Below are 26,358 nucleotides of genomic sequence, written 5' to 3' on the forward strand. Positions count from 1 at the left end.
TAACATTACCACTGTGGTAAGCCTGGGAGGAGCAATGGGCAATCAGAGGAGCATGGAGGAGCAAGAGAAAAATGGATGAAGCTGCAGACTCGGAGGAACCAGGAGGTTAATAATGTCCTTCAAAAAGGTCAAGTTAGGTTGGGCAGAATCCACAGGGATTAGAGGATAAGTAGGAGGGGGAGAAGGGAAGGGACAAGGAGTTAGGACAGATGAAAGCATCTCCAGTTGGTGTTTGAGTCTCTTGGATACTGAGATAAGTGCAGCCTGCCTCCCACACTCCTGAGTCAGAATATTTTAAGGTCCTCTCTAGTGGTGTTAAAGAGACACAAATTCTTTGACACTCATCTCACTGAGGGGGACTGTTGTCTAGGGTGGGTTTATCATTTGCTTGTACCAATAAAATGCGGAAGTAACTGCAAGATTGTGGAGGCTAGGTCAGAAAAGTCAATGCAGCTGCCAGCTTGTTTGTTAGGACCCTCATCTTCAGAGTCCTGAGCTTCCAGGTAAGAAGTCTGGCTACCACAGGGCTGCCATGCTATGAGGAAGCCCCGGACACATGGAAAGGACATGGGTCCTGGCCAAGAACCCCAAATGAGGTCCCAACCAGCAGCTGTCATCAACCACTAGATACTAGAGAAGGCTTTTTCAGGTGATTCTAATTCACAGCTGTCAAAGCAAGTCACCCCTGCCTCTGTCTCTCTATCTTCCCAGTGGAGACTCCAGACATACTGAATCAGAGACAAACTATGCCATAGTATAAAAATCCCCAATAATAAGTAGAATTTGTGAACATAATAAAGAGGTTGTTTTTGGCACCATGTCATTGGGCAAATTGCTGTGCATCCAAGATACCACCCTGTTTCATTTATATTTTGGGGAGGAGGTTATATTCCCTTTCTTGTCCCCCATGCCAAATTCCTACTTTTCAATAATGGATACACATGGTAGCAGTCCTCCACAGACAATGTAGGATGATCTCAGTGGCACTCTTTGATGAGGGTACTTTCAGCCTGCAAAGATGAGCCAGCTACTTTACAAGTGCCTCTCCTAACTGGGTCTCCAGGTCTCCCCTCACAATCCTTCTTCCATCCTTCTCTTTTGGCTGACAGCCCCTCACTCCCTCCCCTCTATTTCCCATTTGGATGGCAAATGCCTTTCAGTCCATTCAGCCCCTAAGGCAAGAGCTTCCTGTTAACTCTGGAGTCATTTATGGAGTTCACCACAACCCCAGCCTGTAGCCACGGGCTCCTGGAGTCCAGCCTTTTGTGAAAGAGGCTGAGTGTGAAACAGCCTTAGCAGATATCTATCTGGCTTAGGTTCTGTCCTAATGGTGCAATTCCGTGGTTGTTAAAATTCTTCAAAGAACTAGGTGAGCTCATTTCTGCTAAATTAGTGCTTGGTAGGAAATTTTGGAGAAGGAAACTCCAGCACAAAGTTCATTCATTATGTGACCCCAATGCTCAGCCATGTTAGCAACCCTTCCAAAGATTTAAGTTCAGAGTCCAAATAAGGCTTTTCTTGTTTTCTTTAATTTTATTTTTTTCCTGAATTGATCCTGAAATTTAGCATCTAACCACCGATAAGGTTTTGGGTCTACATTGATCAATGTCTCCTCTACTTACTAGTTAGTGCTTTGATGTAACCTTCTGAGACTTAGTTTCCTTATCTGCAGGATGCAGATAATGATTCCCACCCACAGTTACTGTGAAGATGGACTGAGATAACATTGGAAGCCACATTGATCAGAAACTAGGCTAGGTAGAGGGTAGGGTCTAAGATCTTATTCTTCTTTTTCTGTTTGTTGTTGTTATTTGTGTCAGTGCTTTAAAAAATCATAAGGGCTCTACCTTCCAGATAAACCCCAAATCCAGCTATTTCTTACCCTCTACTGCCAATCACCTGGAAACTCTCCTATCTGATCCCCTGGTTTCATCCTGGATGCCTTTCATCCCTCCACACAGCAGCCAGAATAATCCTATCAATCTTGTCATATCTCTTCCAGACTCTGAGCCCTTTAGTCACTTACTTTCTTACTCAGAATAAAGTGTTTACAGTAGCCTCGGTCTGTGAAAAACCAGACTCCTAATATGCCCATCTTTCCCTCCTCTTTCCACTTCTCTCTCCCTTCTTGCTACTCCTCAGGCAGCACATACACGTCTCAGAGTTATTGCATGGCCCTCAGAGACAGCAGGACACGTGTCTCCACTTCCTTCAAGAATTGGCTTAAAGGTCATCTTCTCAATGAGCTCTTCCCTGACTGAATTAAAGTCATCTGCACACTTCTTCTCTGCTTTATTTCTACAGTTGCTCACTTTCTTATCTATAAGACTTATTCATATTTATTGTATATTTCTCTTGATTCGAATGTAAGGGCCACAACAGCAGAGGTTGCTATCCATTTTTATTTTTTTTTAATTTGCTGCATTTCCAGTGCCTAAAACAGGACTGGTGTATAGTAGAACCTCAACTACAAGGTTGAATTGACCATAAGCCACAGGAACAACTTGCTTGGCTGTGGCCTATGGCTAATATTCTATCTTAATGAAGATGACTACTGTTCAGCTACTGCATCATCAACAGTCCTTTTTACAAATATTAGCACTTCTCTACTTTGAGAATATCCTCATATATGTCTGGAGCAAAAAATCCAGTTGATGTCAAAGGATGCAAGGATAATGAGTCCTGGGTCTTCTGCTTGCTGGTTCCGAAGGCTCCCCAAAACTAAGGATGGACTTCACTGTTCGGAGAGCCCCTGATTTATGATTTAGGACTTTTCTCTTCTACAATGGTGCAAGAGTGATCAACATTTAATAAAAAAAAATCATACTTTGTTGACTTTGGATATTTTCCAAGACTTGAGATATATTAAGATACTCTTTGGAGATGCAGAGCAGGACTAGTGAGCTGCAGCTCCCAGTCAGTCACACAATTACCAGGGAAGACAACCAACACTCTGTGGTGTACTGTGCAACATTCAATAAATTACATGAGATATTCAAAATTTTATTATAAATTAGGCTTTGTATCACATGATTTTGCCCCGAAATAGGCTAGTGTTACACCTTCTGACAATATTTAAGTAGGCTAGGCTAAGCTATCAGGTTCGGTATATTAAATGTATTTTTGACAATATTTTCAACTTATGATGCTTTATCAGGACATGGCCCCATTGTAAGTCAAGGAGTATCTACATAATATGCAGAGCTCAGTGCAAAATAAAAACGTGGGTCTAGGCCCTTGTTCAAAATTATTAATAGTATCAGTACAACAACAGCAGAGTAGTAAACCAGGTATGGGGCCCTTCTGGGCTCAGGGCCTTACACAACTACAGAGGCTGAGCAATTATAATGCTCATTCTCTCCCTTTTCTATGTCTATATTTTTGCTGAAACAAACCTTAGGAGATCTGTTGACTCGATGAGCTTTATTCACATCATCTCTTTACCAAAAGGCAAAAATATTTAAGGGTATTCACTCTGCTGGAGGTCTAGTGGTATTCAGGTTTCAAAATAATCCGTTTTTGTTTTGTGTTAGATTATATGACAATATTGGGAACAGGAAGATGAAAAGTTATTTACATTATTATCTCTACTCCTGCAATAGGTCACAATGTGACTCTGAAGACAGCCCTAAGTGCTGAGGTTTGGAAGCATTCAAGGAAGACTTGAGGCAAGGTGGGGGAGGGGTCTCTGCTTCTGAGAGAGACGAAGTCTCCATCTTGACGTTATCCATGGTCTCACCATCACAGCAGTCTCTGGCTTTCTGGTTTACAATATGGAGCAGGCTGAGAGGAGGCCCAGAGGCAGAGTATGACAATGGGGCAGAGAGTAGGCCCAAGTTAGGCCCAGGGCCGGGGGACTCCAGATACCACCAGGTAATTTAGTTTAATGATGGTGATGTGTGCTAGAATCCTCCAAGGAATTGCTGGGCAAATCAGTTCTTTTCCTTCGGATTTATTTTCTCCATCTTTCAAAGAAAGGCCATATTGTTCAGAGGATATTTTTGACAATTAACCAGGCTTCAAACATTCTCTTGCATTCTGAGTGTTTTGGAGTTAGGCGTTATAAAAAACATAAGCTACTAGCCCCCTTTATTTACATTTTCCTGGAAAACAAAAGGAAGCCTTTTGCATACTTTTATAACAGGTCTGCCTTAACATCTCAAACTTAAAAATGACCCATTCGTTGGCTCTGAAAATGGTTTGCAAGATCAAGGCAGTGTCCGGGCTCATGCATGAATATTTTTAAAAACCTAATTACAAAAATCATAGACAAGTTGAAGAAATATGTAACAGAAATACTTTATTTAAACTCCAAAGTTATCTACAGATTTTTACAAAATTCTAAAGATGAGATGACTTGGCCACACAAGTTTTAAAAGTATTAAATGGAATGAGCAAAAACATTAGTTCACCATTTCAGTGGCAGCTTAATCACTAAGCAAACAGATCTGAACCTATGGAGATCTTTCTTACAAGAACTTCAAAGTCTTTTCATGAAGATAACTAAAATAAATATCATATGCTATTTTAAAAATCCTATGTACACTTAAATCTTAGAGGTTTATTTTTTTGTAGGTCAGAAGTTACCCATTTGCATGGAAGGCCATGAGGCTTTTCATATTTACAAAGGCAAACTTTTCTTCACTTCCATTTTTGTCTTTGATAGGGGCTGTTAACAACATTTCAAGGTAGCTTGGCTTGTAGTGATTGTTTCGATGTGTCATGAAAAAGTGGGCATCAGTTTAACAGGAAGTGAAATGTCACAAAGTACTAGATTCGGATATTGACATAAGAATTTTGTATTCAGCCAAACACGTTTGGAACCCTAGGCTCTTGTTTCTTCCCCTTTTTTATAATATTTTGGAAATTCAACTTTTTCTCTGGTTCTCTCCCTGGTTCTCATACAAGTGGGCCCGGTTTTCCTTTTGACCATTACGATTCAGTCACAGTCTGCGTAGGAACAGCCCACTCCAGAAATGGGAGATGGAGCTGCCTTCTTTTTGTGAATGGTTAACAAAATTGCTGCATCTTTAGGGATAGCTAGTAAAGCACAGAGAATTCTTTTCCCTGAAGAAGAATCCACAGGAGAAGCAGAGTTATTTGTGCTCAGGGAATATGAGTAAGGAGGCTGACTTGGGTGATCTTAATGGCCTCTAGCCTAGTTCATCTTTTCCAGGAGGACTGTCCCTACAACCCAGAGAACAAGGACCAGCTTCTGTCCTGGCTCAGTTGAGATTCTCCTTTTCTGATCCCAAGGTATACCAAGCTTCCAACTCCACTTCTGGTTTTCACCTTTTCCCCTTGGATACACTAATGCCCTCTCCTCAGAATCAGTCACTCAATCTCCTTGAGGGACTTTTACCCCTCCCTTCTGATCATTTAGGATTCCTATAGAACAGAAGGCTCAGAAGGTCACCTGGCTGCTATGTTTCCAAGTTCAGGTGAGGGTTGCAGTCCAGGGAACAACTTTTGTCTCCAAGATACCTCTGACAGGGGTTTTAAAGTCTCCATACTTGAATTGTGCCAGGTTCAGGGTTACACCCCTATAGTCATTGCTTTGATGATCAAGTATTAAGTTGAGCCAAAGGTGGTAGTGCATGCCTGTAATTCCAACAACTCAGGAGGCTAAGGCAGGAGGATGGCAAGTTAGGGGCTAGCCTCAGCAACTTAGTGAGGGAGACACTCAGCAACTTAGCAAGAGCTTGTCTCAAAAAAAAAAAAAAAAAAAAAAAAAAAAAGAAAAAGAAAAAAATAGATTGAATCTCAGGAAACTGCCAATATTCAACCATTTTTATTTATAAATATGGTAGATTCCTATGGTTTTACCTAACATTGTAAGATATTTTCAGACATAATGAGCAGATACTGAAAGATTTTTTTCTTTTGTCTTTTCAATTCATGTTTCATGTCCCCTAACTTCTTTCCTTGCACCCTACATACTAAGAATCCCAGGCTCCCTCCCACCCCCCCCCCTACACACACACAGTGACTTACTCTTTCTCTTCTGGGACCTCATAGAGTTAAGAAACCAGATGATAATGAGGTAACACTTATGTAAATGGAAGGCCTGGGCAATTTTACTCACAATACCTTTGTCCTTTGTTCAGGGTATCCACCCCTCCTAGCTCCACCCTCCACTCCCAGCTCTAAAAGCAATGAAGATATCGTCATAGAGCCAGATTCTGCATCTGATGTGGTTATTTCTTAGAAGGTGATCATGGGCAGGTTACATAATCGCAGAATATTTCTATTTTCATATTATCTACTTTATAGCACTGGGAGAGAAGACAAGATAACATGTAAAGTGCCTAAAATGGTACATGGGACACAGTAGGTCCCGGAAGCAAAGTCTGAACAAATCATTAAATTTCCTGCCCCCTGGAGCTTTGAGCCTCCAAACCTACCCATCCATCACATATGGCTCAATTCCAAAGAACTGCTTTCCTTGAAGTGGCATGTGGTCTGGGACATTGGTGTCTTAGTAGTCACCAGTGAGGCAGCTGAGTCATGGCTTGCAGAGTCTCTGATGCTTTGGGGAAGATAACTTACAGTTGGAAAGGCACAACAATGGCTTTGTGGCCTGGTAACATTTGGGCTGGTCCCTAAGGATGGTTCAGGTTTAGACATATCCTCTGGGCTAGAATAGTCTCATGAAATCCTCTGCAGTGATAAAAATGTGCTGTAATCTGTGCTATCCAAAACATGTGGTTGCCAAGCTCTTGAAATGTGGCTAGTATGAATGAGAAATTTTAATTTTAATTAATTTGAATAGCCGAGTGTGGCTATTGGTTATGGTATTGAACAGCACAGGACTGACTAGGCAGAGGAAACAGCAAGCGTGAAGTCCTATGAGGCAGACACGGGGCAGCAGCATGTGTTTTAGTTGGGCTGAGGCACAGGCCTCAGGAAGGATGCTATGGTGAGGACAGCCAGGGAGATGTGTGGCATCCTGATTGTCAGTTTCACAAGTTTGAAAGTTATTTTCCAGGCAGTGAGAGCGAGTGAAGGTTTGTGAGCAAGGCAGTGATACCATCTAGCTCCACTTCAGAGACCTTACTATAGCAGGTGTCAAGGGAATGGGGTCTCTTTTTTGACCAGATAGAGGCTGGAAATGAAAACATTTAGAAACATCACTACAAAAATCCAAGTGAAACTCCCAATGCATGCTGGGCACTGAGCAAAAAGCTTTACCTGATTTACCATTGGTTAGGTTACAGGTCCTCAAGTAGGTATAAAAATAGAAAAATCTGAACCAGGTATATTGGTTTCCAAAACCCATAACAGAAAGTATTTAACTGCACTTTACCACTGTTTTCAATATCCTGGGGGAAGAAAGGAGAGCAGGTTTCCTCTGGCAGTGTAATGATATAGAGGACAGGGAGCCAACACCACAGAGCGGACCTGGCCTTAATCTAGGTGGGTGTGGCTTTTCTCACAACCTTACAGAACATTTTCCTTTCCACAGGCTTTTCTGAATGGGACCCCCTATTTTGCTGCCAGACCCAGTGCCTCCTGCTTTCCTACTGCCTTGATGCAGGCCCAAATCAGGGTATTACAGAGCCTATTAGCTTGATTATTTGTGGGCAAGTAGGGTTGTCTGCACTTGAGGAACTCTCTAGAAAGGTAGATACTGATTTCCTTTCTGAGATCTTTTCAATTTGCAAGCAGTCACCTGATCATTCTCTCTCCCTCTCCTCACCCCCTCTCTCTTTACAAATCTTCCCTTGGGAGGAACTGTAGTGTGGTGAAAATATCAATTCAGGAATCAGGTTGCCTGGATTTGAACCCTGGTGTGTTAATATGAACTTGAGCAAATTGCTAACAATGCTACCTGCCTCATGGCCTAGTTTTAAGATTTAATGAGTTCAGGTACCTGAAGTGCTTAGAATTGTGCAAGACATTTACTGTACATGGATTTACAGGGATTATTTATTACTTGACAACAGTTTTTCATGCACCACCTTGACATATCAGTCTGGAATGGGGATCAGAGCAGGAGTGCCCCTGGGTGGCCAGAAGGAACAAGCAGCAACTGTCAAAAGGCATTCTACAATACTTGGGTGTGAATTACAAGGAATTGTGCAGAGATAACAGCCCAGTTTTCTGGGTTAAGTTCATACGCTAGGGCAAATGTAAAAATCGCGGAGATGGCGAGCTGAAAGGGAAGGAAAAAGGAAATCTTCAGAGGCACTGGAAAGGGCAGTTTTTAGATGTGTGGGAGCAAACCGTGGACGTTCAGGCAGATGACCCGAGCTTAACCAGTCTACAGCACAGCAGGAACTGCTGAGTATAGACCTGGGCTGGGGCTGCAGGCTTACGACGGTCCCGGTGCTGCCACCTACAGGGTCTGAGAGGGAGCGCACTACTGTCAGGGCTCCTCCTAGGCGGCTCCGCGCTGGATACAGCCTCGTTGTCAGTTACTGGCTTCTCTATCTTACAGGTTTTGAATGCTTCTGTCCTTAGACGCGAGAGTTCAGGGACACATTTCCAAACGTTATTTCGAAAGGGGATGGGGGATGAACCAAATAAAATAAAACAAAGCACCATACAGAGAAAAGTAGAAAGTGCATGTTGACCTAGCCCCATATGCTAGGTGATGAGTTAGTGGTGTGATGTATGTTATTGTATTTAATCCACATAAAAGACATATAAGTATTATTATTATCCCCACTTCAAAGTAAGTTAAAAATCCAAGGCATAGTTGTTTAGAACTTGGGGTCTTTCAAATCCTGAAGTTCATTTGTGTCATAACACACTACTTAATTTCTTTTTCTTTCTTTCCCAAGTATAAAAGTGCACACATGGAGTTGACTGGACAGGACCAATAGTTGCAGAGTGATTCTGTGTGTGTGCGGAGACTCTTCAAATTAAGATGTTGTAGGAGGAATTCTCCCTTATACAAGTGAGTCAGGTTCCTTTATTGCCAGGTCTTGAATGTTTGTCCGTTTGTAAATTAAAACATTTTTATGCATTCCAGCCAAGTTGAATGAAGTAATCTTGCAGACCAAACTACAAAACAAGGTACCATATCTGTCCTTTACTAACTACACCTGTCTTTTAATGCTGGCATTTGGGCATGCTTGGGCTGCCTTTACACTATAGTCATCACATTCAAATTGATGGTCCTGTCACCAACATGGTATGTACAATATAGGTACATACCCAGGAACCTTACTAAAAAAGCAGCTTCTTCTGTTTCAGCGAGTCTGAAACTGCGTATTTGAACAACCTCCCAACTGATATAGATGCTGTTGACACGGCAGTCACACTGTGTTTCTAGGAACTAGATGATCTTCAAGTTCCTCTGAATCATCAAAATAAATTTGAATTAATGTATATAATTATATTTTATTGTTACTTAATTTTTGAGAATCAGTAAAATATATATTCCATCAAAAAGTGAAACACAGGTTAGGCACAGTGGCACAGGCCCGTAATCCCAGCAACTTGGGAAGCTGAGGCAGGAGGATTGCAAATTCAAGGCCAGCCTTGGCAACTTAGCAAGACCCCATACCAAAATAAAAAATAAAAAGGACTCGGGATGTGACTCAGGAGTATCGTATCCTGGGTTTAAAACCCAGTACCAACCAAAGCAAATGAACAGAAAATAACTTTCTTACCTGTTAGATCACTGAATTTACCAGAATATGCTATCCTTTCATGCAGGCTGGACTATGAAGTAATATCTTTAGAATCTCTATGACCTGGAGGAATATTGCCTCTAATCAGAGAGTAATTTAGGCACCATGAGAATTATATTTGAACTATAAGGGAAAGTAATGACTTATACTAACTTAAGGAAAAGGGTTGAAATTAAAAATTTCCACTTTTCCAGGTTTTTCAAACCTACTTTTTTGCCCTTTGTGGAAATGAGAATAGCCCAGTGAGTGACCCACTTTAAAACCAAGAAGTAAGTTCTTATATCAAGGGATCTGGGGGATTCATTAATACTTACACTTATCAGAGTCTCCAGATGTTGAAGAGAAAAAAATTACACATTCACAGGTGATACACAGCAAGCACCTCTCATGATGCCTAAGGGATAAGCTATCTGTGGCAGTAAAGAACAAAGTGACCTATAAATAAGCTGCCATTTACTTGTTTATTTTGTCTGGGGTCCATTTAATTGCATCTGTTAGTACCATAGCTAATGCTCAGCCATTATTTCTATCATAAACCTCATTGGGGATGAGAAATGCAATAGAACTAGATCCTGCTCTTGGAATTGATTTTTTCCCCACATCAATTAAAATATGCAGTAAAGGTGTTGAGTTCTCTCCAACTCCTTCCTATTTCCACAAATAAAATACATGCATTTAAATGTTTCAGTATCAATGACTGCCTGGTATGTCTTAGAGAATATAATGTCTCAAATAAGAGTAGGGGAAATGTGGATCTTTAATGAGAATGAAATGAAAGAAGGATGTCACCTCTAATGGGAACCAAGTGCCCACAGGCACTCAGTAGTTTTTCAACAAGTGTGGATTTACTGACTCGAATGCCGTAAGGCTGATGGCTGGGTTTACCTTGTGAGGACAAGGGTGAGCTCCCCACTGGGGAAAAGGCTGCTGCTCTCTGTATCCTGTGATCTGAGAGCACCCCAAGGCCAGCATTCCCTGCTCTCCTTTCTCCTTTGTGGTTCCAGCTCTAATGCCGACAATTTTCTACAAGTAGCTTCAGTCCTTTCTGCTGAGGCTTGGCTTAGAACACATGCTGGAGAACCTAGATGTTGGCTCTTTTAATTTTGTAGAATTATTATTGTCAACGGCATCCACGTTGGCCAATGCTTTTCAGGGTCAACCATGTGGCAGACTTCAAGCAGGGGGAAAAGGTACTTCCTCTTTAGCTTAAGTTTTAACAATTCAGGGGGAAAGTTGAAGCTCTGTTCCCAATTCTGAACAAATAAATATGGTCAGAGAGATTAGAAACTGTGTTTGGTCCATTGTAGACCACATGACCTGTTCAGTTTGCTGAAGTGTGTGTGTGTGTGTGTGTGTGTGTGAGGGGGACTCCAGTAAAATCACATATTTTGAGTAGTATTTCTGGAAGAAGGTAGTCGTTCTTCTGGAAAAACATCAGGTCTACCATAGCTTTGGGCAAATCGCTCTATTGATTTAGACTTCAGCTGGGTAATTTGTAGAATGAAGGAGTTGAAGTAGATGCTTTCTCAGGGTTCTTTCATATCTCAGACTCGCTTGTTTTGTTATCTTTTAAAATGTAGCACTTTGTAAAGTCATTTCACATTGAACCCTGACAAGCAGGCAGAGATGAGATTATTTCACTTTTTTTTTCTTTTTTTTTTAATCATTAAAAACTATTAGTGCACATCATTTTTTAAATTTTAATTTTTTTTTTATTTTCACAGACTGAATTTTGATTCATTGTACACAAATGGGGTACAACTTTTCATTTCTATGGTTGTGCCTGATGTAGATCATACCATTGGTGTAATCATACGTGTACATAGGGTAATGATGTTTTTATTAGATGGGGAAACTGAGGCTCACAAAGTTAATGAACTTACCTCAAATCATTAGATTGTCAAGTAGCAGAATTAAAACAAGATATGAAGTTATTGGACTAGTTTCAAAGAATCCCTTTGAATGCTTTTCATGTTAGTGAAATTAGTTTCATTTCATAATGACTACTGACTAATCCAATTGGCGATGAACTACTATTAATTATGCTTGGGTTGGTGGAATAGTTTTGACCAATTAAATCTTGGATATTTGAATTTATTATTTTGCTGCATTCTGAGAGATGCTGAGTTATTCATTAATAGGGTTATTATCTTTATTGTAGGGGATACTGAAAAGTAAGACTTTGGGAAGGAAAAGAATTCAAGTTGAAGAAGACTGCTTTTAGGCAGAGACTGAGATAAAACCTGGGAGGAACTGGTTACTATCTTCCAGCTCAGACACGTGGTGATAAGTCATGAAGCCCAAAGAGGTCAAATAAGCCACTGTTTATGGTTTTAATATTTCTCTAAATTAATGCTTACACCACACAATCAATGAAGTCTAGAAATCCAATAGCTTGTTTTATTTTTGCTAAGACTTAATCATACATTCTCAGCATCTACAGACATCTACTGAGATAACTGAGGAAGGGTTTAGGGGTTGAAGTTTTCTTTCTGAACAGGTTTATTAATTTAGCATGAAAAAGTTGAAGCCCAAAGGGAAGAGCAGTCTGTGAATTTTAAAAATATGACTCAAAAGTCTCCATAAACTTGCCTTTGGTCTGCCAGATAATAAATTTATCATTGAGGAAATAAATATGAATATTAAAATGATGCTCACTGAAACATCACTCCTAACACTAAAGAGTTGAAAATAACACAGATGAGAGATTATTTAAGAGGATTATGGTGCCTCATACAATAAAATACTGCATAATTATTAAAAATTATACTGTCTAGGATAATTAGTGTCAAAAATTCATAATAATAAAACCAAAACTAGTATGAGCCAGCTCACCCAACTTATGAATCTTCTTCAACTAATTTCCCATTGCATGACCTTGGACAATCTTCTTACCTTTTGTGTTTAATTACACTCAAATATAAGTTGGAGTTAATGATAATACCTACCTCATAAGCTTGTGGAGTGAACTGAATGAGGTAATGTATACAAACTGCTTATCACAAAGATATGTACCATAAAGAAGATTATGAGAGAGTACATTTTTCCTTTGATAATCTAATTTTTGGTCAGTGATTATATGTTAATTTGATAATGAAGAAGAAAATATTAATATTTTTATAAAAGAAGATAATTTTTTAAATTCTGGTGAAATACATGTAACATTTACCATCTTATAGTCTTCATATTTTAAGTATGTAGTTCAGTAGTGTTAGGTAGTCATGTTGCTGCATAACCAATCTCCAGAACTCTCTTCATCTCACAAAACTAAAACTCTATACCCATTAAACAAGTCCCCATATATCCCCATCCCCAGACAACTACCATTCTATTTTCAGACCCTATGATTTTGCTATTCTAGGTATTCCATGTAAGTAGAGTCATATAGTGTAAGTCCTTTTGTGATTGGCTTATTTCACTTAGCATGATGTCTTCAAGCTTCATCCATGTTGTGACATGTGTCAGAACTTCTTTTTTAAGGTTGAATAGTATTCCATAGTATTCATACACCATATTCTCTTTATCCATTCAATCCCTTGATGGATGCTTGGATTGCTTCCGCCTTTTGGCTATTGTGAATAATGCTTCCATGAACATGGTTGTACAATTATCTGAAAGTTTTTTTTAAGTATATAGGTTATTTAGTTTACATTTACATTTTCTTAAATCTCATAAAATACTTTTAAACAGAGTAAATTACTTTAGATACTTGTAAACAGAGACTATAGGTGATTGACAGCCTAACATGTTCCTTGGCTCTGAAATTATTAATACTTCAGATATAGATAAATAAATGGAGCTATTTATCAAGGACTTATTCCTTGCCTTTGATATGTGCCACATATTTCAAATTTCAGTTTCAGCTGTAGGTAAAAGAAAAACAAAACAAAACCCTAACTGACTAATAAGGGTTAAAACAAGATTGGCACTGTTCAGGAAAGCTAGAGGCAGTCAGTCCAAACTTGGATTGCAGTTCATGGAATCTAATATTTTCTCTTCTTGCTCAGCCATGTCCTCGAGATAAAACCTAGGTGATACTGGCTCCTATATGCCATGTCCCTGAAACTTTCTTCCAATCTCATAGCACAAGGTGGTTGCTGGAGTCTCAGACTCGTTAGTATCCTTGTTTTCCAGTCATCTGAAAGGAAGAAAGTGGGCTGGGGAGATAGCTCATAGCTCAGTCGGTAGAGTGCTTGCCTCTCAAACACAAGGCCCTGAGTTCGGTCCCCAGCGCTGAAAAAAAAAAAAGAAAAAAAAAAAAGTGTGCCCACACTGAAAGGAAGAAAGTTAGAAGAAAGAACATGTTCTTTTAATGACACTTTCCATTTCTTCCCCATTGGCCAGAAGTTAATCAGAGGATCATACCTATCTATAAGGGGAAAAAAATGAGAAAAAAAACGATCTTTATTGCCAATAAGCCCTGCATAAACTGGGGGTTATATATTGAGAAAGAAAGGAAGGAAGAATAGATATTAAGGATCAGTGGGGAGTCTCTGCCATTGTGGCCACACAAGGTAAGTAGCAATTTGGTAGTGTACATCCTTGGATGGATAAGGTAGAACTGCTTCTCTCTGAGTCTTTTTAGCTAATCTTAACTAATAATTCTTTGATAAGGGTGATTTTTTTTTTCCTTCTCTGTTGATGCTTACTCCAAATGAGACTGATTGAAACTCTTGTACAAGAGCTACTAAAACCCAGAATTACAAGAGAAGGCATTATATCCTGGACCCTGGATTGATCCTAAGATTCTCTTGTCCATTCCCTACTTCAGATACATGGGGTCACAGCTCTGGTGTCAATGAAGCTGGCATTCGGTACATTTGTTTGGAAAGTAACTTATATATGGAATAGAGATCAAAGGGGCTATGCTTTCAGTGAGCCCCTGTAGAGCATCATTACATGGAAACACATTAGATGTTTTGATGTAAAATTTTTAAAAATCTTTGTTTTAATTTCAGAACTTTGCTTTAGTAGGACTGGAGAATCTGCAACACTCTAACCTAGTTGTTAGAGTACATTTAAATGAACAAGTACTATGTGAAACAGCAAACCTTACCCCATTATTCATGACTATATTTTTTTCTGTTATCTTTAGCATAGGGATTGGAGTGGAGTCATGGGTGGTCAGGGAAGGAGTGAAAGGGGGTTTATTTACTATAATATTAATTCAAGATGAGAAAAATCAGTGATTTTGTTATTTTGATGAAAGTATGTTTAAAAATGTTTTGAATCTTTCATCTTTATCAAAACACCCTGTGTTAGAAATGGATAAACTTCTCAGTCATACAAAAAGTATTTTAAGGTTACAAAAGATGGAGAAAAATGATTCAGTGAGAATAGATGAGGTTAATAATTCAATTTCAACAATGATCATATATAAACTAGACCAATATCACTGAGATGGTGCTTAGGCCACTGTCCCAACTCCCCTCACCCCTTTAGAAAAGTAATTTCAGAGCCTCTGAATTTTTTGGAATGACATGAGAGCCCACTGGGAGAATCTAAAGAACTTCTCACTAGCCTCATTTGGTGTCTAGTTGCCTCTGAAAGATGAGACACAAAGCAAACCAGTAGCAAAGCACAGAAGAGAGGGCAGTCCTTTTACATTTTAGCTTAGTGATCTAAGAATAAACTCACTCTTCAACTGGTGAGCTCAGTTGTGGTCTGCTTTTTATGGTGTTACAACTTGTATTGTTGGTTCCAGTTCAGTTCAATAAATATTTGAGTAGCTATCATGCCAACTCTGTAACTTTAATTTGCATCATATCTAAAATATCCCATGGTCCTTTCCTATAATTCTGATGACTCATAATCCAAGAAGGCAGAATATCTGTAATGGAAAGCACCACCATCAGGGAGCCAGAAGAACTCTGTTTAAATGGGCTATGCCGTTAACTAATCATGTGACCCTGGGCAAATCATTTCCCTCTAAGCTCTTAGATATCTGACTTTCAAAGAGAAAGGGCAAGGAGGAGGTTTATATATGATCTCTAAGATCTGCAGTGCTTTAAGAAAACAGTTGAAAGTAGCATTTATTTTTTGGGGGGGGTAAGGGGACTGGGGATTATACCCAGGGGCATGTTACCACTGAGCTACGTCCCCAGCCCTTTTTATTTTTAAATATTTGAGACAGGATTTCACTAAGTTGCTGAGGTTGGCCTGAGACTTGTAATACTCCTGCCTTAGCCTCCCAAGTCTCTGGGATTATAGGCATGAGCCACCACGCTTGGCTAAAAGTAGCATTTCTATTTTCATCCCAAGAAGAATCATATAACCATTGCTAAAGATGTTGAGAAAAGATGATCCATGTGTATCATCCACTCTATCACCCAAATCTTTCAAGCATGTGAAATGGTGCTCTCCTGTATTATGATCAAGCCTGATCAGATGTTCAGACTGCCGAATAGATCTGCAGAAATAATTTCCCTTCTAAAGAAATGTAGTCTGGATGTTTCAAAGAAAAATTCCATGGTAGATTCCCTGTGGGTCATCTGGGGTTGATCCCTCAAATGCTGTCCACACGTTCCTCACCATCTTCGTGATTCCCATCAGCTTCTGCCCAGGCAACAGAAGGCCCAGTAGAATTACTGCTCCCCATTTTCTTTGGGAATGCTGTGCTTCTCCACTCTTATTTCCTGCTTTTCCCAGATTGCCCTTCCTTCATTCCAAGCTCAGCTGGTGCCACCTCCTCTAGGAAGCTTGATCTCTCTCTCTCTCTCTTTTAGATTATCAAGGCAAGTTATCTCCTTCTCTTATCTTCACTTCCTACCTTGCACTATATTATATAAGCATGCTTTATCCCCTTTACAAGACAGTAAGCTCCTTCATGGCACGATCCTTTATCAAGTCAAAAAATCAAGTCTGCACACCTAGACTGGTGCTTTGTACAAGAGCAACCCTCATAAATGTGGTGGATGGTATCACAGTTCCTTTACCCTGGTTCCTTTATGAAAGGTTTATTCATTTTTATTTTGGGGAAGTTGGGTTGAAGTGATTTCTCTGGAAGTAACTGAGGAACTTGAAGTCACAATAATAAGTTGTATATTCAGTTGACTATACAACTGAATTTTTCAGTGAGAATCCAGCATCATAGATTTGAGAAGAGTTGAATACAATTTCTCTTACCCCAGGCCTGTCTCCCTTTCAATCTTATTAGGTTACACATTTTATTTTAGAGAGCAAGAGGAGATAGCAGTTTGTCCACCTTAGCCTGGGGTAGGCCCTGCGTTAAATTGGTCTTGGGGCCCCACTGCCTCCTTACGCTTGAAAGAGGTTGTAATCAGAGTCAAACATACATTTCTTTTTCTTCTTTTGATTCCAGTGAATGTCATTTGGATGGTACCACCATTTAGGTTAAATGTAAACGCAGATCTATACCTTTCAGTGCAGGTGTTTTCTCTTTGCCCCTGAATTATCTCAGTCTCAGTGGGCAGAGACCAATAGGCATGGACTGACACTTTAAGGGTGGTTGCAGCAGCAGTAGATGCATGGTGAAACTTTCTGATAGGCTCTTTGGGGGCAGTTTGCTTTTTTAGAAGTAGGGCCCATTTATGAAAAAAGTAGCACATTATAATAAACAGGAAGAAGAGTCAGGTTTGCCAAAGTCTTCTGTACATCTTTCCCATTTGCAAACTTCCAGGCATATGAAAATGTTTTCCAGGTGGTTTTTGTATTTATACTTACCGGGAGAGTTCCAATGCATCCCAAAGCACCATGCCACCTGTTATAGAAATGCCACAAGTACCTAAATTCCATCATAAAGATATTTTGCATACAAACTGTGAGGATGTGTGGCTGCTGCCAGAGAAGGCATCTCAACCACACACGCACATATTCGCAATTTTATAGTGTATGTTTATCCAAACCTACTGACATCTAGGGAATAAAAGTTCTCCCACCTCTCTATTATTTAGTTTTCCTTGGTAAGTCATGATTAACAACTTGATCTAAAAACTCTATCGGGGAGACTCTTTACATAGAGGAAGGAGGTAGTGGTTTTGACTGATTGTACTCATCTGCATCTTTAAATGTTTTATTTTTAATCAGTTGCTGCAGGAAGTAAAATCTAAGTGTGGAAATGTTTTCTTTCTTTTTTTCTTTTTTGCAAGTTATCTTTCTGTATCATTAGTAAATACATTAAACACACTGATTTTCAAGAAGCTGCCTGGCCATGGTGTTATTTGGGGGAAAAACAGCAACCACATCATTTTCCTTTCTCTTTTAATTTAAGTTTTACAATAAAAATCTGTTTTGAGAGGGAAATGGAGCATGTTAAGCTAATGACAGCTTTCCCTTCTCTCACTTTCCCCACGTCATTGCAAAGTGCTCCTATCAGTTGGTTGCTGTGCTGGGATGTTGGCAATGCCGCGCTCATTAAGCGAAGCCACCAAATCACTGGGCGGTGGGGGAGCCGCGGAGCGTGGGGATAAATCGAACTGCCAAAACAAAACGAAAAACTAGAACAAAAACAAAAAAAATGGGAAGGGTTAAGATGAAACTAGAAAAAACGTGTAAGGAAACAGACTCATTTACTTTCTAAGATATGGTTTGTACGACTACAAATCCACTTTGCCTGGAGACTCTTAGGTCCATCCCAGTCCCGCAGGGGGCGGGAAAATGCTTGGTCTTTTAATGATTTGCTGTTAGGATCCACTCAGGTTGACCTGTCGCTGGGAGGATGGGAGTGCGGGTACCTGGTTCCTATTCTTGGAAGAGCAGAAGCCTGTGTCCCCTAATGGGCCCCAAAGACAGCTGATCACTAGGCTCCGACATTTGCCAAGCGTCCTTCACCCACCTTATGTCCTTACAATATAGTTACAAAAATTCTCCTCTCCTGGATTGCATTTCTTTGAGTAGAGGGTGCCACAGCTTGGTCGGGAGGCCTCGATTCAACCGCGGAGATCAAAAGATGGGACTCCCTGATACCAGGGTTGCAGAAGCAAGAAGGGTGCAGCTGGAGTTGCTGCGGCGACTGCACACCCAGCCGCCTAAGCAGCCGCGGTGGCTGCCCCAGCCAGAGATTAGCGGCGGGGCTGCGCGGCGGGTCCCTCCCTCTTTCGCGGGTGAATGAAAGATTAGTCCAATAGCACCTCCCCACCCCAGTACACCCGAGGTTGGAAGGGAGGAGTTTCTGAGCGACTGTTCCTCTTTTTAAGGGTGAAAGGCATTTGCCTCAGTCCCTTTATTAATTGACCTCGCGTGTGGATTCAACTTGTCTTCCCTAGTGTCAAGACGCTCAGACACATAAGCACGGAGCACAGATCTCTAAGACCACTCGTCCCTCCGACCGCTCAGCCCCAGGAATCTGGTGCCTCTCCCCCGCCAGAGAGAAGCAAAACAGTGGGAAAAGTTGTAGGGAGACTCCTGCGCGGGGTTTCTTGCTCCTTCCCAAATCCGGGGTACCCGGGAGCGAGTAGGGGTGTTGAGGCGTCCCTGCGCCCCATTTTAGTTTCCCTCAAAGGGCTAGGGCACCCCGGCGCGAGCGTGGGTGGTGAGGCATCCCCGGGGGGGAGGGCTACTCAGGAAAGGGAGGAGGCGGCGAGCGCCCCGGGCAGTGGAGACGCGCCTTCCCGGCTCGGATCGGCGCCCCGGGGCGGGTGGCCTTCCAGAGGAGCTGGGGAACCCGCTGGACGCTGGGCCGAGATGTGCTAGGGGCGCGGGTAACGTCCAGCTCTCCTGTGCCCGGGCGCCCCCAGCGGGTTCCGGGAGGTGCCCGGTGCGTCCTAGTCTCGCGCGCCGGCGGGGCGGAGGGCCGGCAGAGCCTGCGGGAGCTGGGGAGTGCGGGAGTGGAGGACGCAGCGGCAGCCGCAGCGGCAGCGCCGGGAGCAGTAGCTGCAATCGGTCGCGGGCGGCGGACCGGCTGTGCGCTCTCGGCAGCGCCGCCGCTCCTTTGGGTCTATCCCTGGCCGCTCTGACACCCCCTCCTCCCGGCCCCTCTCTGGAGTGGAGGGGAGGACTGCTAACCCGAGGCAAGCAACTCCCTTAGGGGGGAAAAGCTGCATTGGACGAGCCTGGCCGCAGGACCCCTCCTCCCTGGGCGCCCCCAACCCTTCGCCCCCTCCCTCTTTCCCCCTCCCCCGCCCGCTCCCGCCCGCTCCCGCCCGGCTCCCGGGCGCCCGCCTCCCTCCTTCGCGGACTGTCTCCCGACACGCCGGCTGAAAGCCCTTTTTGACTGCGAGCGGCGGCCGCGGAGCAGAGGCGGCGGCGCGGGACCTGCAGTCGCCCGGGATTCCCTCCAGGTGACGATGCTCTGGTTCTCCGGCGTCAGGGCTCTGGCTGAGCGTCCCTGCCGGCGCTCGCCTGGGATTACCTGCTGCGTCTTGCTGCTGCTCAATTGCTCGGGGGTCCCAATGTCTCTGGCTTCCTCCTTCTTGACAGGTAGGGGAGGGCGCGGGAGGGACTGGCCCTCTGGACACTGGTTTGATACTTGGGAGAGAAGGCGCTGGATTGCCCCGGGGATGGAAGGGTGAGGAGAGCGCACCTCGGTGCCTGCCTCTAACCCGCGAAGGGGTTGAAGCGAAGCCGGGGGTGAAGGTGTGGGAAGGCTGTGAGTAGGTGGAGAGGTTGATGGCTGAGGACTGGTGCCTTCAATGTGATGATAATAAACATTCTATTTGTAGTTAAGAAATTCCTTTTTTTTTTTTTTTTTTTAATATTTTCCTCAACCCTTATTTTTATCTTTTCCTCAACTAAGAAAAAAATTGCGGGGTTTTCCGCACACCCTCTTTTTACAGCCTGTAGGGTTCCAATATCTCAACTGTGCTAGGCAGTGCCTTTTAAAGCACTGGCTTTCCAGATATTGAATTTAAAGAAACTATCATTTTTAAAAAGGGCAATAATAGCAGGATATAATAATTATATGTTTTCAAGCAGGTGAAGACCTCAGCTGCTAGTCTGAAGGACATACTTTACTGACACCTGGTGCAGAAAAGAAAATGTTGAATCAATTTCTAAGAGAAGAGAAAAGAGGATTGCATTTCAAAAAGTGATTTCAACCCACGATAGCATGAGGCAGATCCGTATAAAAGGCCTGCTTATAGACAGAGTCCTGAATTTTGTTTGAATTAAAAATCTTCCCTAATGGTCAATTTGATTTTTTTTTTTTTTTTTTGCATATGGGGTGTGTGCGGTAGCTGAAATATTTTCACAAAGGAGAAATTAAGATTCAGTGAAATATTTGGAATTGTGTTTAACATCTGAGAGTAGAAAATCTATCTACATAGTACAGTGTTTAAAAAACTTCTGTTTAAACAAAACTAAAATACATGCTAGGAGATTTTTTCGATGATAGCTTCAAAGTCATTAAGAATTTCTGGAATTTGGGTAGATGTTTCATAAAGGACTAGTGGGAAAATTTAAGATTTTATAAAATGCCACTAAGAAAGGTTTACATATAAATTTCTTTTTTTTCATTTCAGGTTCTGTTGCAAAATGTGAAAATGAGGGCGAAGTTCTACAGATTCCATTTATCACAGACAACCCTTGCATAATGTGTGTGTGCTTGGTAAGTGTGGCGATCAGGTAAAATGAACTCAGTTGCTCTTGTGGACGAGGTGAATCCATTAAATGTGATAATATAACCAGATCTTAAAATTTTGTTTTTAGTTATCAGAAAATTGAATATAACTGCAGCATAGTTTGTGTACTGAATTCAGCTCAATTTCTGAGTTTTGTGGGTTCTGGCAATTCCCATTTTGTCAGGGTTAGAATTCTTATCGTTGACATCATCTTTACAGAAGTAAGTTCAAGATGGACTTCGTATGGCATTATTTTGATGAATATAACAGTTTGCAGTGTCTGTTCTTGCTAATGGCTACTGCTACCAAATCATAGATACCACCAAACTTTTTGCATTGGTTCTATCATCTGAGCTCAGCAGGAAAATGATGAGATAACATTTAGGCATAAAGGTCAGGATAAGGTATGTGACAAGGGGAAAGAGAGATGACCACCACAAAGGCCAAACTTGAAGACAATGTGTAATCTTGGATTTCTTTCTTAAACTTATTTGCCTGTTATACACCAACCTCTCAAATGCAATCTGCATTTTTGATTTGGAAGCACAGTCAGAAAGGACAATTTCACTCTTAATAGAAAATGATGCGTAGCTGACAGCTGCTTAGTTAACACTGGTTGAGGATAGTAGATTCAAACAAATAATTTGTTTCAAGTTACTTTAACTTAATAGTTAATGATAAGTTTAATAAGTAACCACTTGGGGGAGATTAAGTTATATAAATAAGAATTCTTAGATGAATCACAAAGAACAACATTTTTGCTGAAGAGTGTTTTATTATGTCAGTCACTTTTGGCAAAGCTCGATTAAAAACTACACATCACAAAACCCTGTTGAAAGTACATTAAGGCAGTCAAATGCAAAGCCCCAAAGTGATAGATGAATATTTGTTACCGGATCAGCATGTGCTGTGGAATTGGAGAGGGGATCCTTCTCTGTTTAGGCAAAAGCCAAGCCATCTGGACTTAAAACCAAACCTTTTCCTGATAAGAGAAGAGGTTAAATGTTTTGAAATGACGAATGGGTGAAGATGAGTAAGGTGAAGGCCTGTATCTAATGATTATTAGACTCTGAAGACTAAGGAAACCAAGAGAAACAAAGTAAAAAGACATTACATTTGCTCAGGTGATAAATATTGCTACCTAATGAAAAGAGCTGAGAGAGGGGTTCTTTAGATTTTGTGATTATAAGCTGATATGTTAATGATCTTTACTAAAGAACTTCTTGAAAAGAAGTTTTAAGTTTTTTTTCAGTTGCAGATTTTTAAATGTAGTGTGTGAGTGAGTGTGTGTGTGTGTGTGTGTGTGTGTGTGTGTGTTGTGTGAGCGCCTTTTTTCATTCTCTTACCTGGATTTTCATTTCTCTTACCTGGATAATGTGAATGAATTATTTTATCTTGTTCTCTTCAGTGGAAATTGTCCTGACCAAGTAATATTTAAATATGCTGAGAATTCTACATTTTAAAATATTATTTTTCTCCTTGGCAATATTACTATTTAGAAAGTTTAAATAAACACACAGTTTGAATTTTGCATACTGCTCCCAAATTACATTATGAATAATTCCCCACATGGTGTTCTTCCTTTTCAGTATCCTACTCTAGTGGAAAATACTGTTCTCCTTGCGAAGTGGAGATTTAGTAATAAGGAAATAGGTATTAAAATTCTGTAGGTTTGAAGGTAGCATTTAGAGGCATCTGCCCTGGATGAATGCTGTCAGAAGTCCTTTCTCAGGACCTTGGCAGTTGGACTCACCCAGTATTCAGGAGGCCCATAGAGCTCTTTCCTTCGCTAAAGGCTCAGTGATATGCCACCATGACCTTTGCAGGGATTTAGAATTGTGGACCCAAGCTGTCACAGTCATTATGGCTTCCAAACATTTTCAGTGACTTGGTAAAATTGAGTAAGAGTAGATGGATGACCATTTTTCTCTTTGTGTATGTTCTTGTAATTTTTTGCTGTATCCGCTATACTCCATGGATTTCAAATCTGGCCGCCTGGCCAGGAGGCTGCTTGGCATTTTTATACTTAGTTTGGAAGGTAGACATATTTAGCAAATTGACAATATTAGCAAGCAAACATTTATGAAACACTTTTTACTTTCCAGGCACTTATCTAAGCCTGCATTGTTTAATATGATCCTTACAAAAATCCTTTGAGGGGTTTTCCTTCTGTTTTACAAATGAGGACTCTGGAAACGTATGCGACTAAGCAGCTAGTGAAAGTCGTATTTTAGTAAATTTTGTATAGTGTATGTGATATTTACTATTTTATTCACTAGAATGGCAGTGCTGACACTCAGTCTCAGGGTTGTCTGTCTCTGGATCACATGCCTAGAAGAAGAAGAAATAGGCTATTTATTAATTTAAAGGCAGGAAAAAGCAGGCAGGTGGGAGTGGAGGGGGTGGGGTGGGGATAAAAGACCATCTAAATTATTTTACATTTTGGCATTCCATGAATTATTTTATTTGTTTCCCTGGAGTCTTTCGGGAGTTTGGTTAGTTAACATTGTTAATCACATTATATAAAAGGAAAATCTCGTTATGATTTCAGCTGACCTGCCGGGAGTGTTGGTCTTGAGGTAGGTTTATGTATGTATATTAAGAAGGTACGTAATAGTCTCAACTGAACTTTGGATAAAGAAAATAGTCATATTTAGTTTATATTGGTCCGCTCTTTTGGCAGAAGGATACCTAAGGCTGGGCGTAAGCTCATATCTTATTTCATAACGTACTAAAAAAAAAAAAAAAAAACCAAAAAACCCCAAAAAACCTTAACCTCAACGTATGCTTAAAAGAAGATATAAAATGTTACAGTTGGGAGGAAATCAGTGGCACAAAGTCCTGCATATAATTACAGTCTCAAAGCTTGCAAAACCCAACAAGATCAGCTTGCCCTGATTTAAACTTTTAAGTTCCATAATATTTCAAAGGTGGAATGAGCTCATTTCTGTGGAGATTTCGAGGATGGCAGTGGCTGCAGTGGCCACAGTAAGCAGAACTGCATAATTTAATTCTCATTTATCATCGTCTGCATAGACCTGAGCATCTTGCCAGAACCAGTCACAGTTTAAGAATAACCAGTTTGTTAGCTGATGATGGAACCTCCTTTTAGAAGTAGGTGGCCCATAATGCTTCAGTTCTTCTATTCAAGGGGGAGCATTTAGAGGCATCAGCCTTGGACTGGGTTCCAAGATCTCTGGAACCAGGTAGGCAGTTTAGGTTAAAGCTGCATGTGCTTTGTTGTTGAGTGAGAAAGCAAAGCACAGCCTTCTCCTGCTTTACAAAATGATCTTTTATGGGGCCAAGAAAAGGAGGTCCAGATGTCTTACTGTTTTGTTTGATTTTTTTTCCCCCTTCTTGCTAGAGTTGTTTTTCCCATAATGCCCAGGAAAACACTTTGGTACCCGCTTAGAAGTCCAGCTGTAGGGAGCCAGCCATACCTAGGTAAATGAATCCTGAGCAATTCTCTGGGCATCCCCAAATCTACCAACTGTATGTGAGAAGGGGTACTCACACTTCTCAGCCCTTTTTCACCTAACTGTACCACAGGAGGAAATGGCAGAAGCCAATGAGTTGGGTCCAGGACAGGAAACCTGAGAAAACTTTGGAGGCTGGGACTCAGAAAACCAGAAGTCAGAGCTTAGTTTGGCATACATTTTGTTCAGCAGAAAACATTATTCTGAGGTTGAAATTTCCTCTTTTAAATCCAGAGGTGCAATGTAGAAATGGACCCTTTGCTCATAAAAAGCCACGTGAAATTCAGTGTTACAAGAAGCAGGGCCCCACCTATCTCAGAGCCAACCAAAGAGTGAAAACAGAGTGGACCTTGTCTGCTGTCTTCTACTTTTTGGATCTCAGGAGTCCTCTATCACTAAACAAGTAGCTCCCAGCATCTCAGCCCTTTCGGGTGTTTTATCTCCATCAAATCCTGGTGTTTTCACTGTCTGTGTTATAACTGACTGGAGAACAGATAGATATTATTTGAGCAAGTGTGAGGCATGTGTTTGAGAATCAAGGAGATAATTTGCAGCAGGATTCAGTTGGTGTGTGTGTGGGGTGGGGTGTGAAAGAGTGGGGAGGAGATATAAAGTAGCTAGGTTGTGTTCAGACAGATACTGCACTTAGTATATCCATATGTACATGACTTGCCATACTTTTCTCAAAACTGTTAAGTGTCATTCATAGACTTTGGATGCTCACTGAGGAAGTGATCATATTTATTTATTTATTTTATTTTGTTTAGAAAGCAATATGGCCAATTGCCTTTCAATAGGACAGCCTTTCAATAGCACAACCAGGGTTGTGCTGGCACATTCACAAATATCAGCTCTGAGGCAGTTATTCTAGGCCACATTTTATCCAGGCTCAGAGAAACAGAGCAAATCTCCTGAGGTCACACAGTGACTAAGATACAGAATTGGGGCGTGGAGCCACTTTATTATCTACTAAACCAATGTGCTTCTAGTAGTCTTTTACTACTTACAAATGTCTATAGACACCTCCAGAGACTTCAGAGAATAGTTTCAGCCTCCACAGAGCTAACATAGGTCTCTTTGCAGGAAGTTAGAATGGTTTTTGATCTTGTAGCATAAGCCAAGTCTGAAACTTGGAAAGTCCTTCATGGGAAGATGCAGCTTTTGACTGGTATTGTCTCATTGTTGGAGAAGAGGCCTAGGCATCCAATGGGCTTAGTGTCAAATCCAATTCATGATAAACTTTGAAACAGTTCCCTCACTTTCCTAAACCTCCATTTCCTCATCTGGAGAGTGAAACAGAAATCAACGACTTGCTCATAGTATTGCTGTGAGAATTAAATGAGATACAGTACATAAGGTTTGGCCCAGGACATGATAGATAGAAAGCTCTCTGACATGATTTGCTTTTGCTGTGTTGATGATGTTTTTTAAACAATTCTTATCACTCTTTCGGAATAGGATGCAAAGTTTCATCAGAAAAAGATGCAAAGAGAAGTTGATAGAGAGAAGCCGTAGCGACAGTGATTCCAAGCCCACCCATCTTTACGAACAGTTACGTCAGTAACATTGAGCGAGTTTTTCTGTCCCTCCAGGCTTGGGCTGGGCTGATCTAAGCTGTTTTCTTATTGGTCCAGTGTTCTGTGGGCCCTGGTGTAAGTTTTCCCCTTACTCTCTATTAAACATTAAAAAAATCTTTCCATGCAAGAGGGACCTCCTTTTTTTGCG

At 41.1% G+C, this 26,358-nt stretch overlaps 1 protein-coding gene across 5 annotated transcripts in view; it reads left to right on the forward strand.

Moving 5' to 3' along the window:
* Positions 1–18,835: 18,835 nt before the first annotated feature.
* BMPER (BMP binding endothelial regulator) overlaps positions 18,836–26,358 on the forward strand; it is a 245,214-nt gene continuing 237,691 nt past the window's right edge. For 2 of the 5 annotated variants that reach the window (XM_079150871.1, XM_079150875.1), the window contains exons 1-2: positions 18,836–20,018; positions 21,059–21,144. In XM_079150871.1, coding sequence (XP_079006997.1) covers positions 19,886–20,018; positions 21,059–21,144 — 219 coding nt within the window. In that variant the 5' untranslated portion in view covers positions 18,836–19,885. Of the gene's footprint in view, positions 20,019–21,058; positions 21,145–26,358 lie in introns of those variants that run through there. The other 3 variants (XM_079150872.1, XM_079150873.1, XM_079150874.1) reach the window with 3 other exon arrangements.

This window comes from Sciurus vulgaris (genome assembly GCF_902686455.1).
Source record: "Sciurus vulgaris genome assembly, chromosome: 8".
NCBI lineage: Eukaryota > Metazoa > Chordata > Mammalia > Rodentia > Sciuridae > Sciurus > Sciurus vulgaris.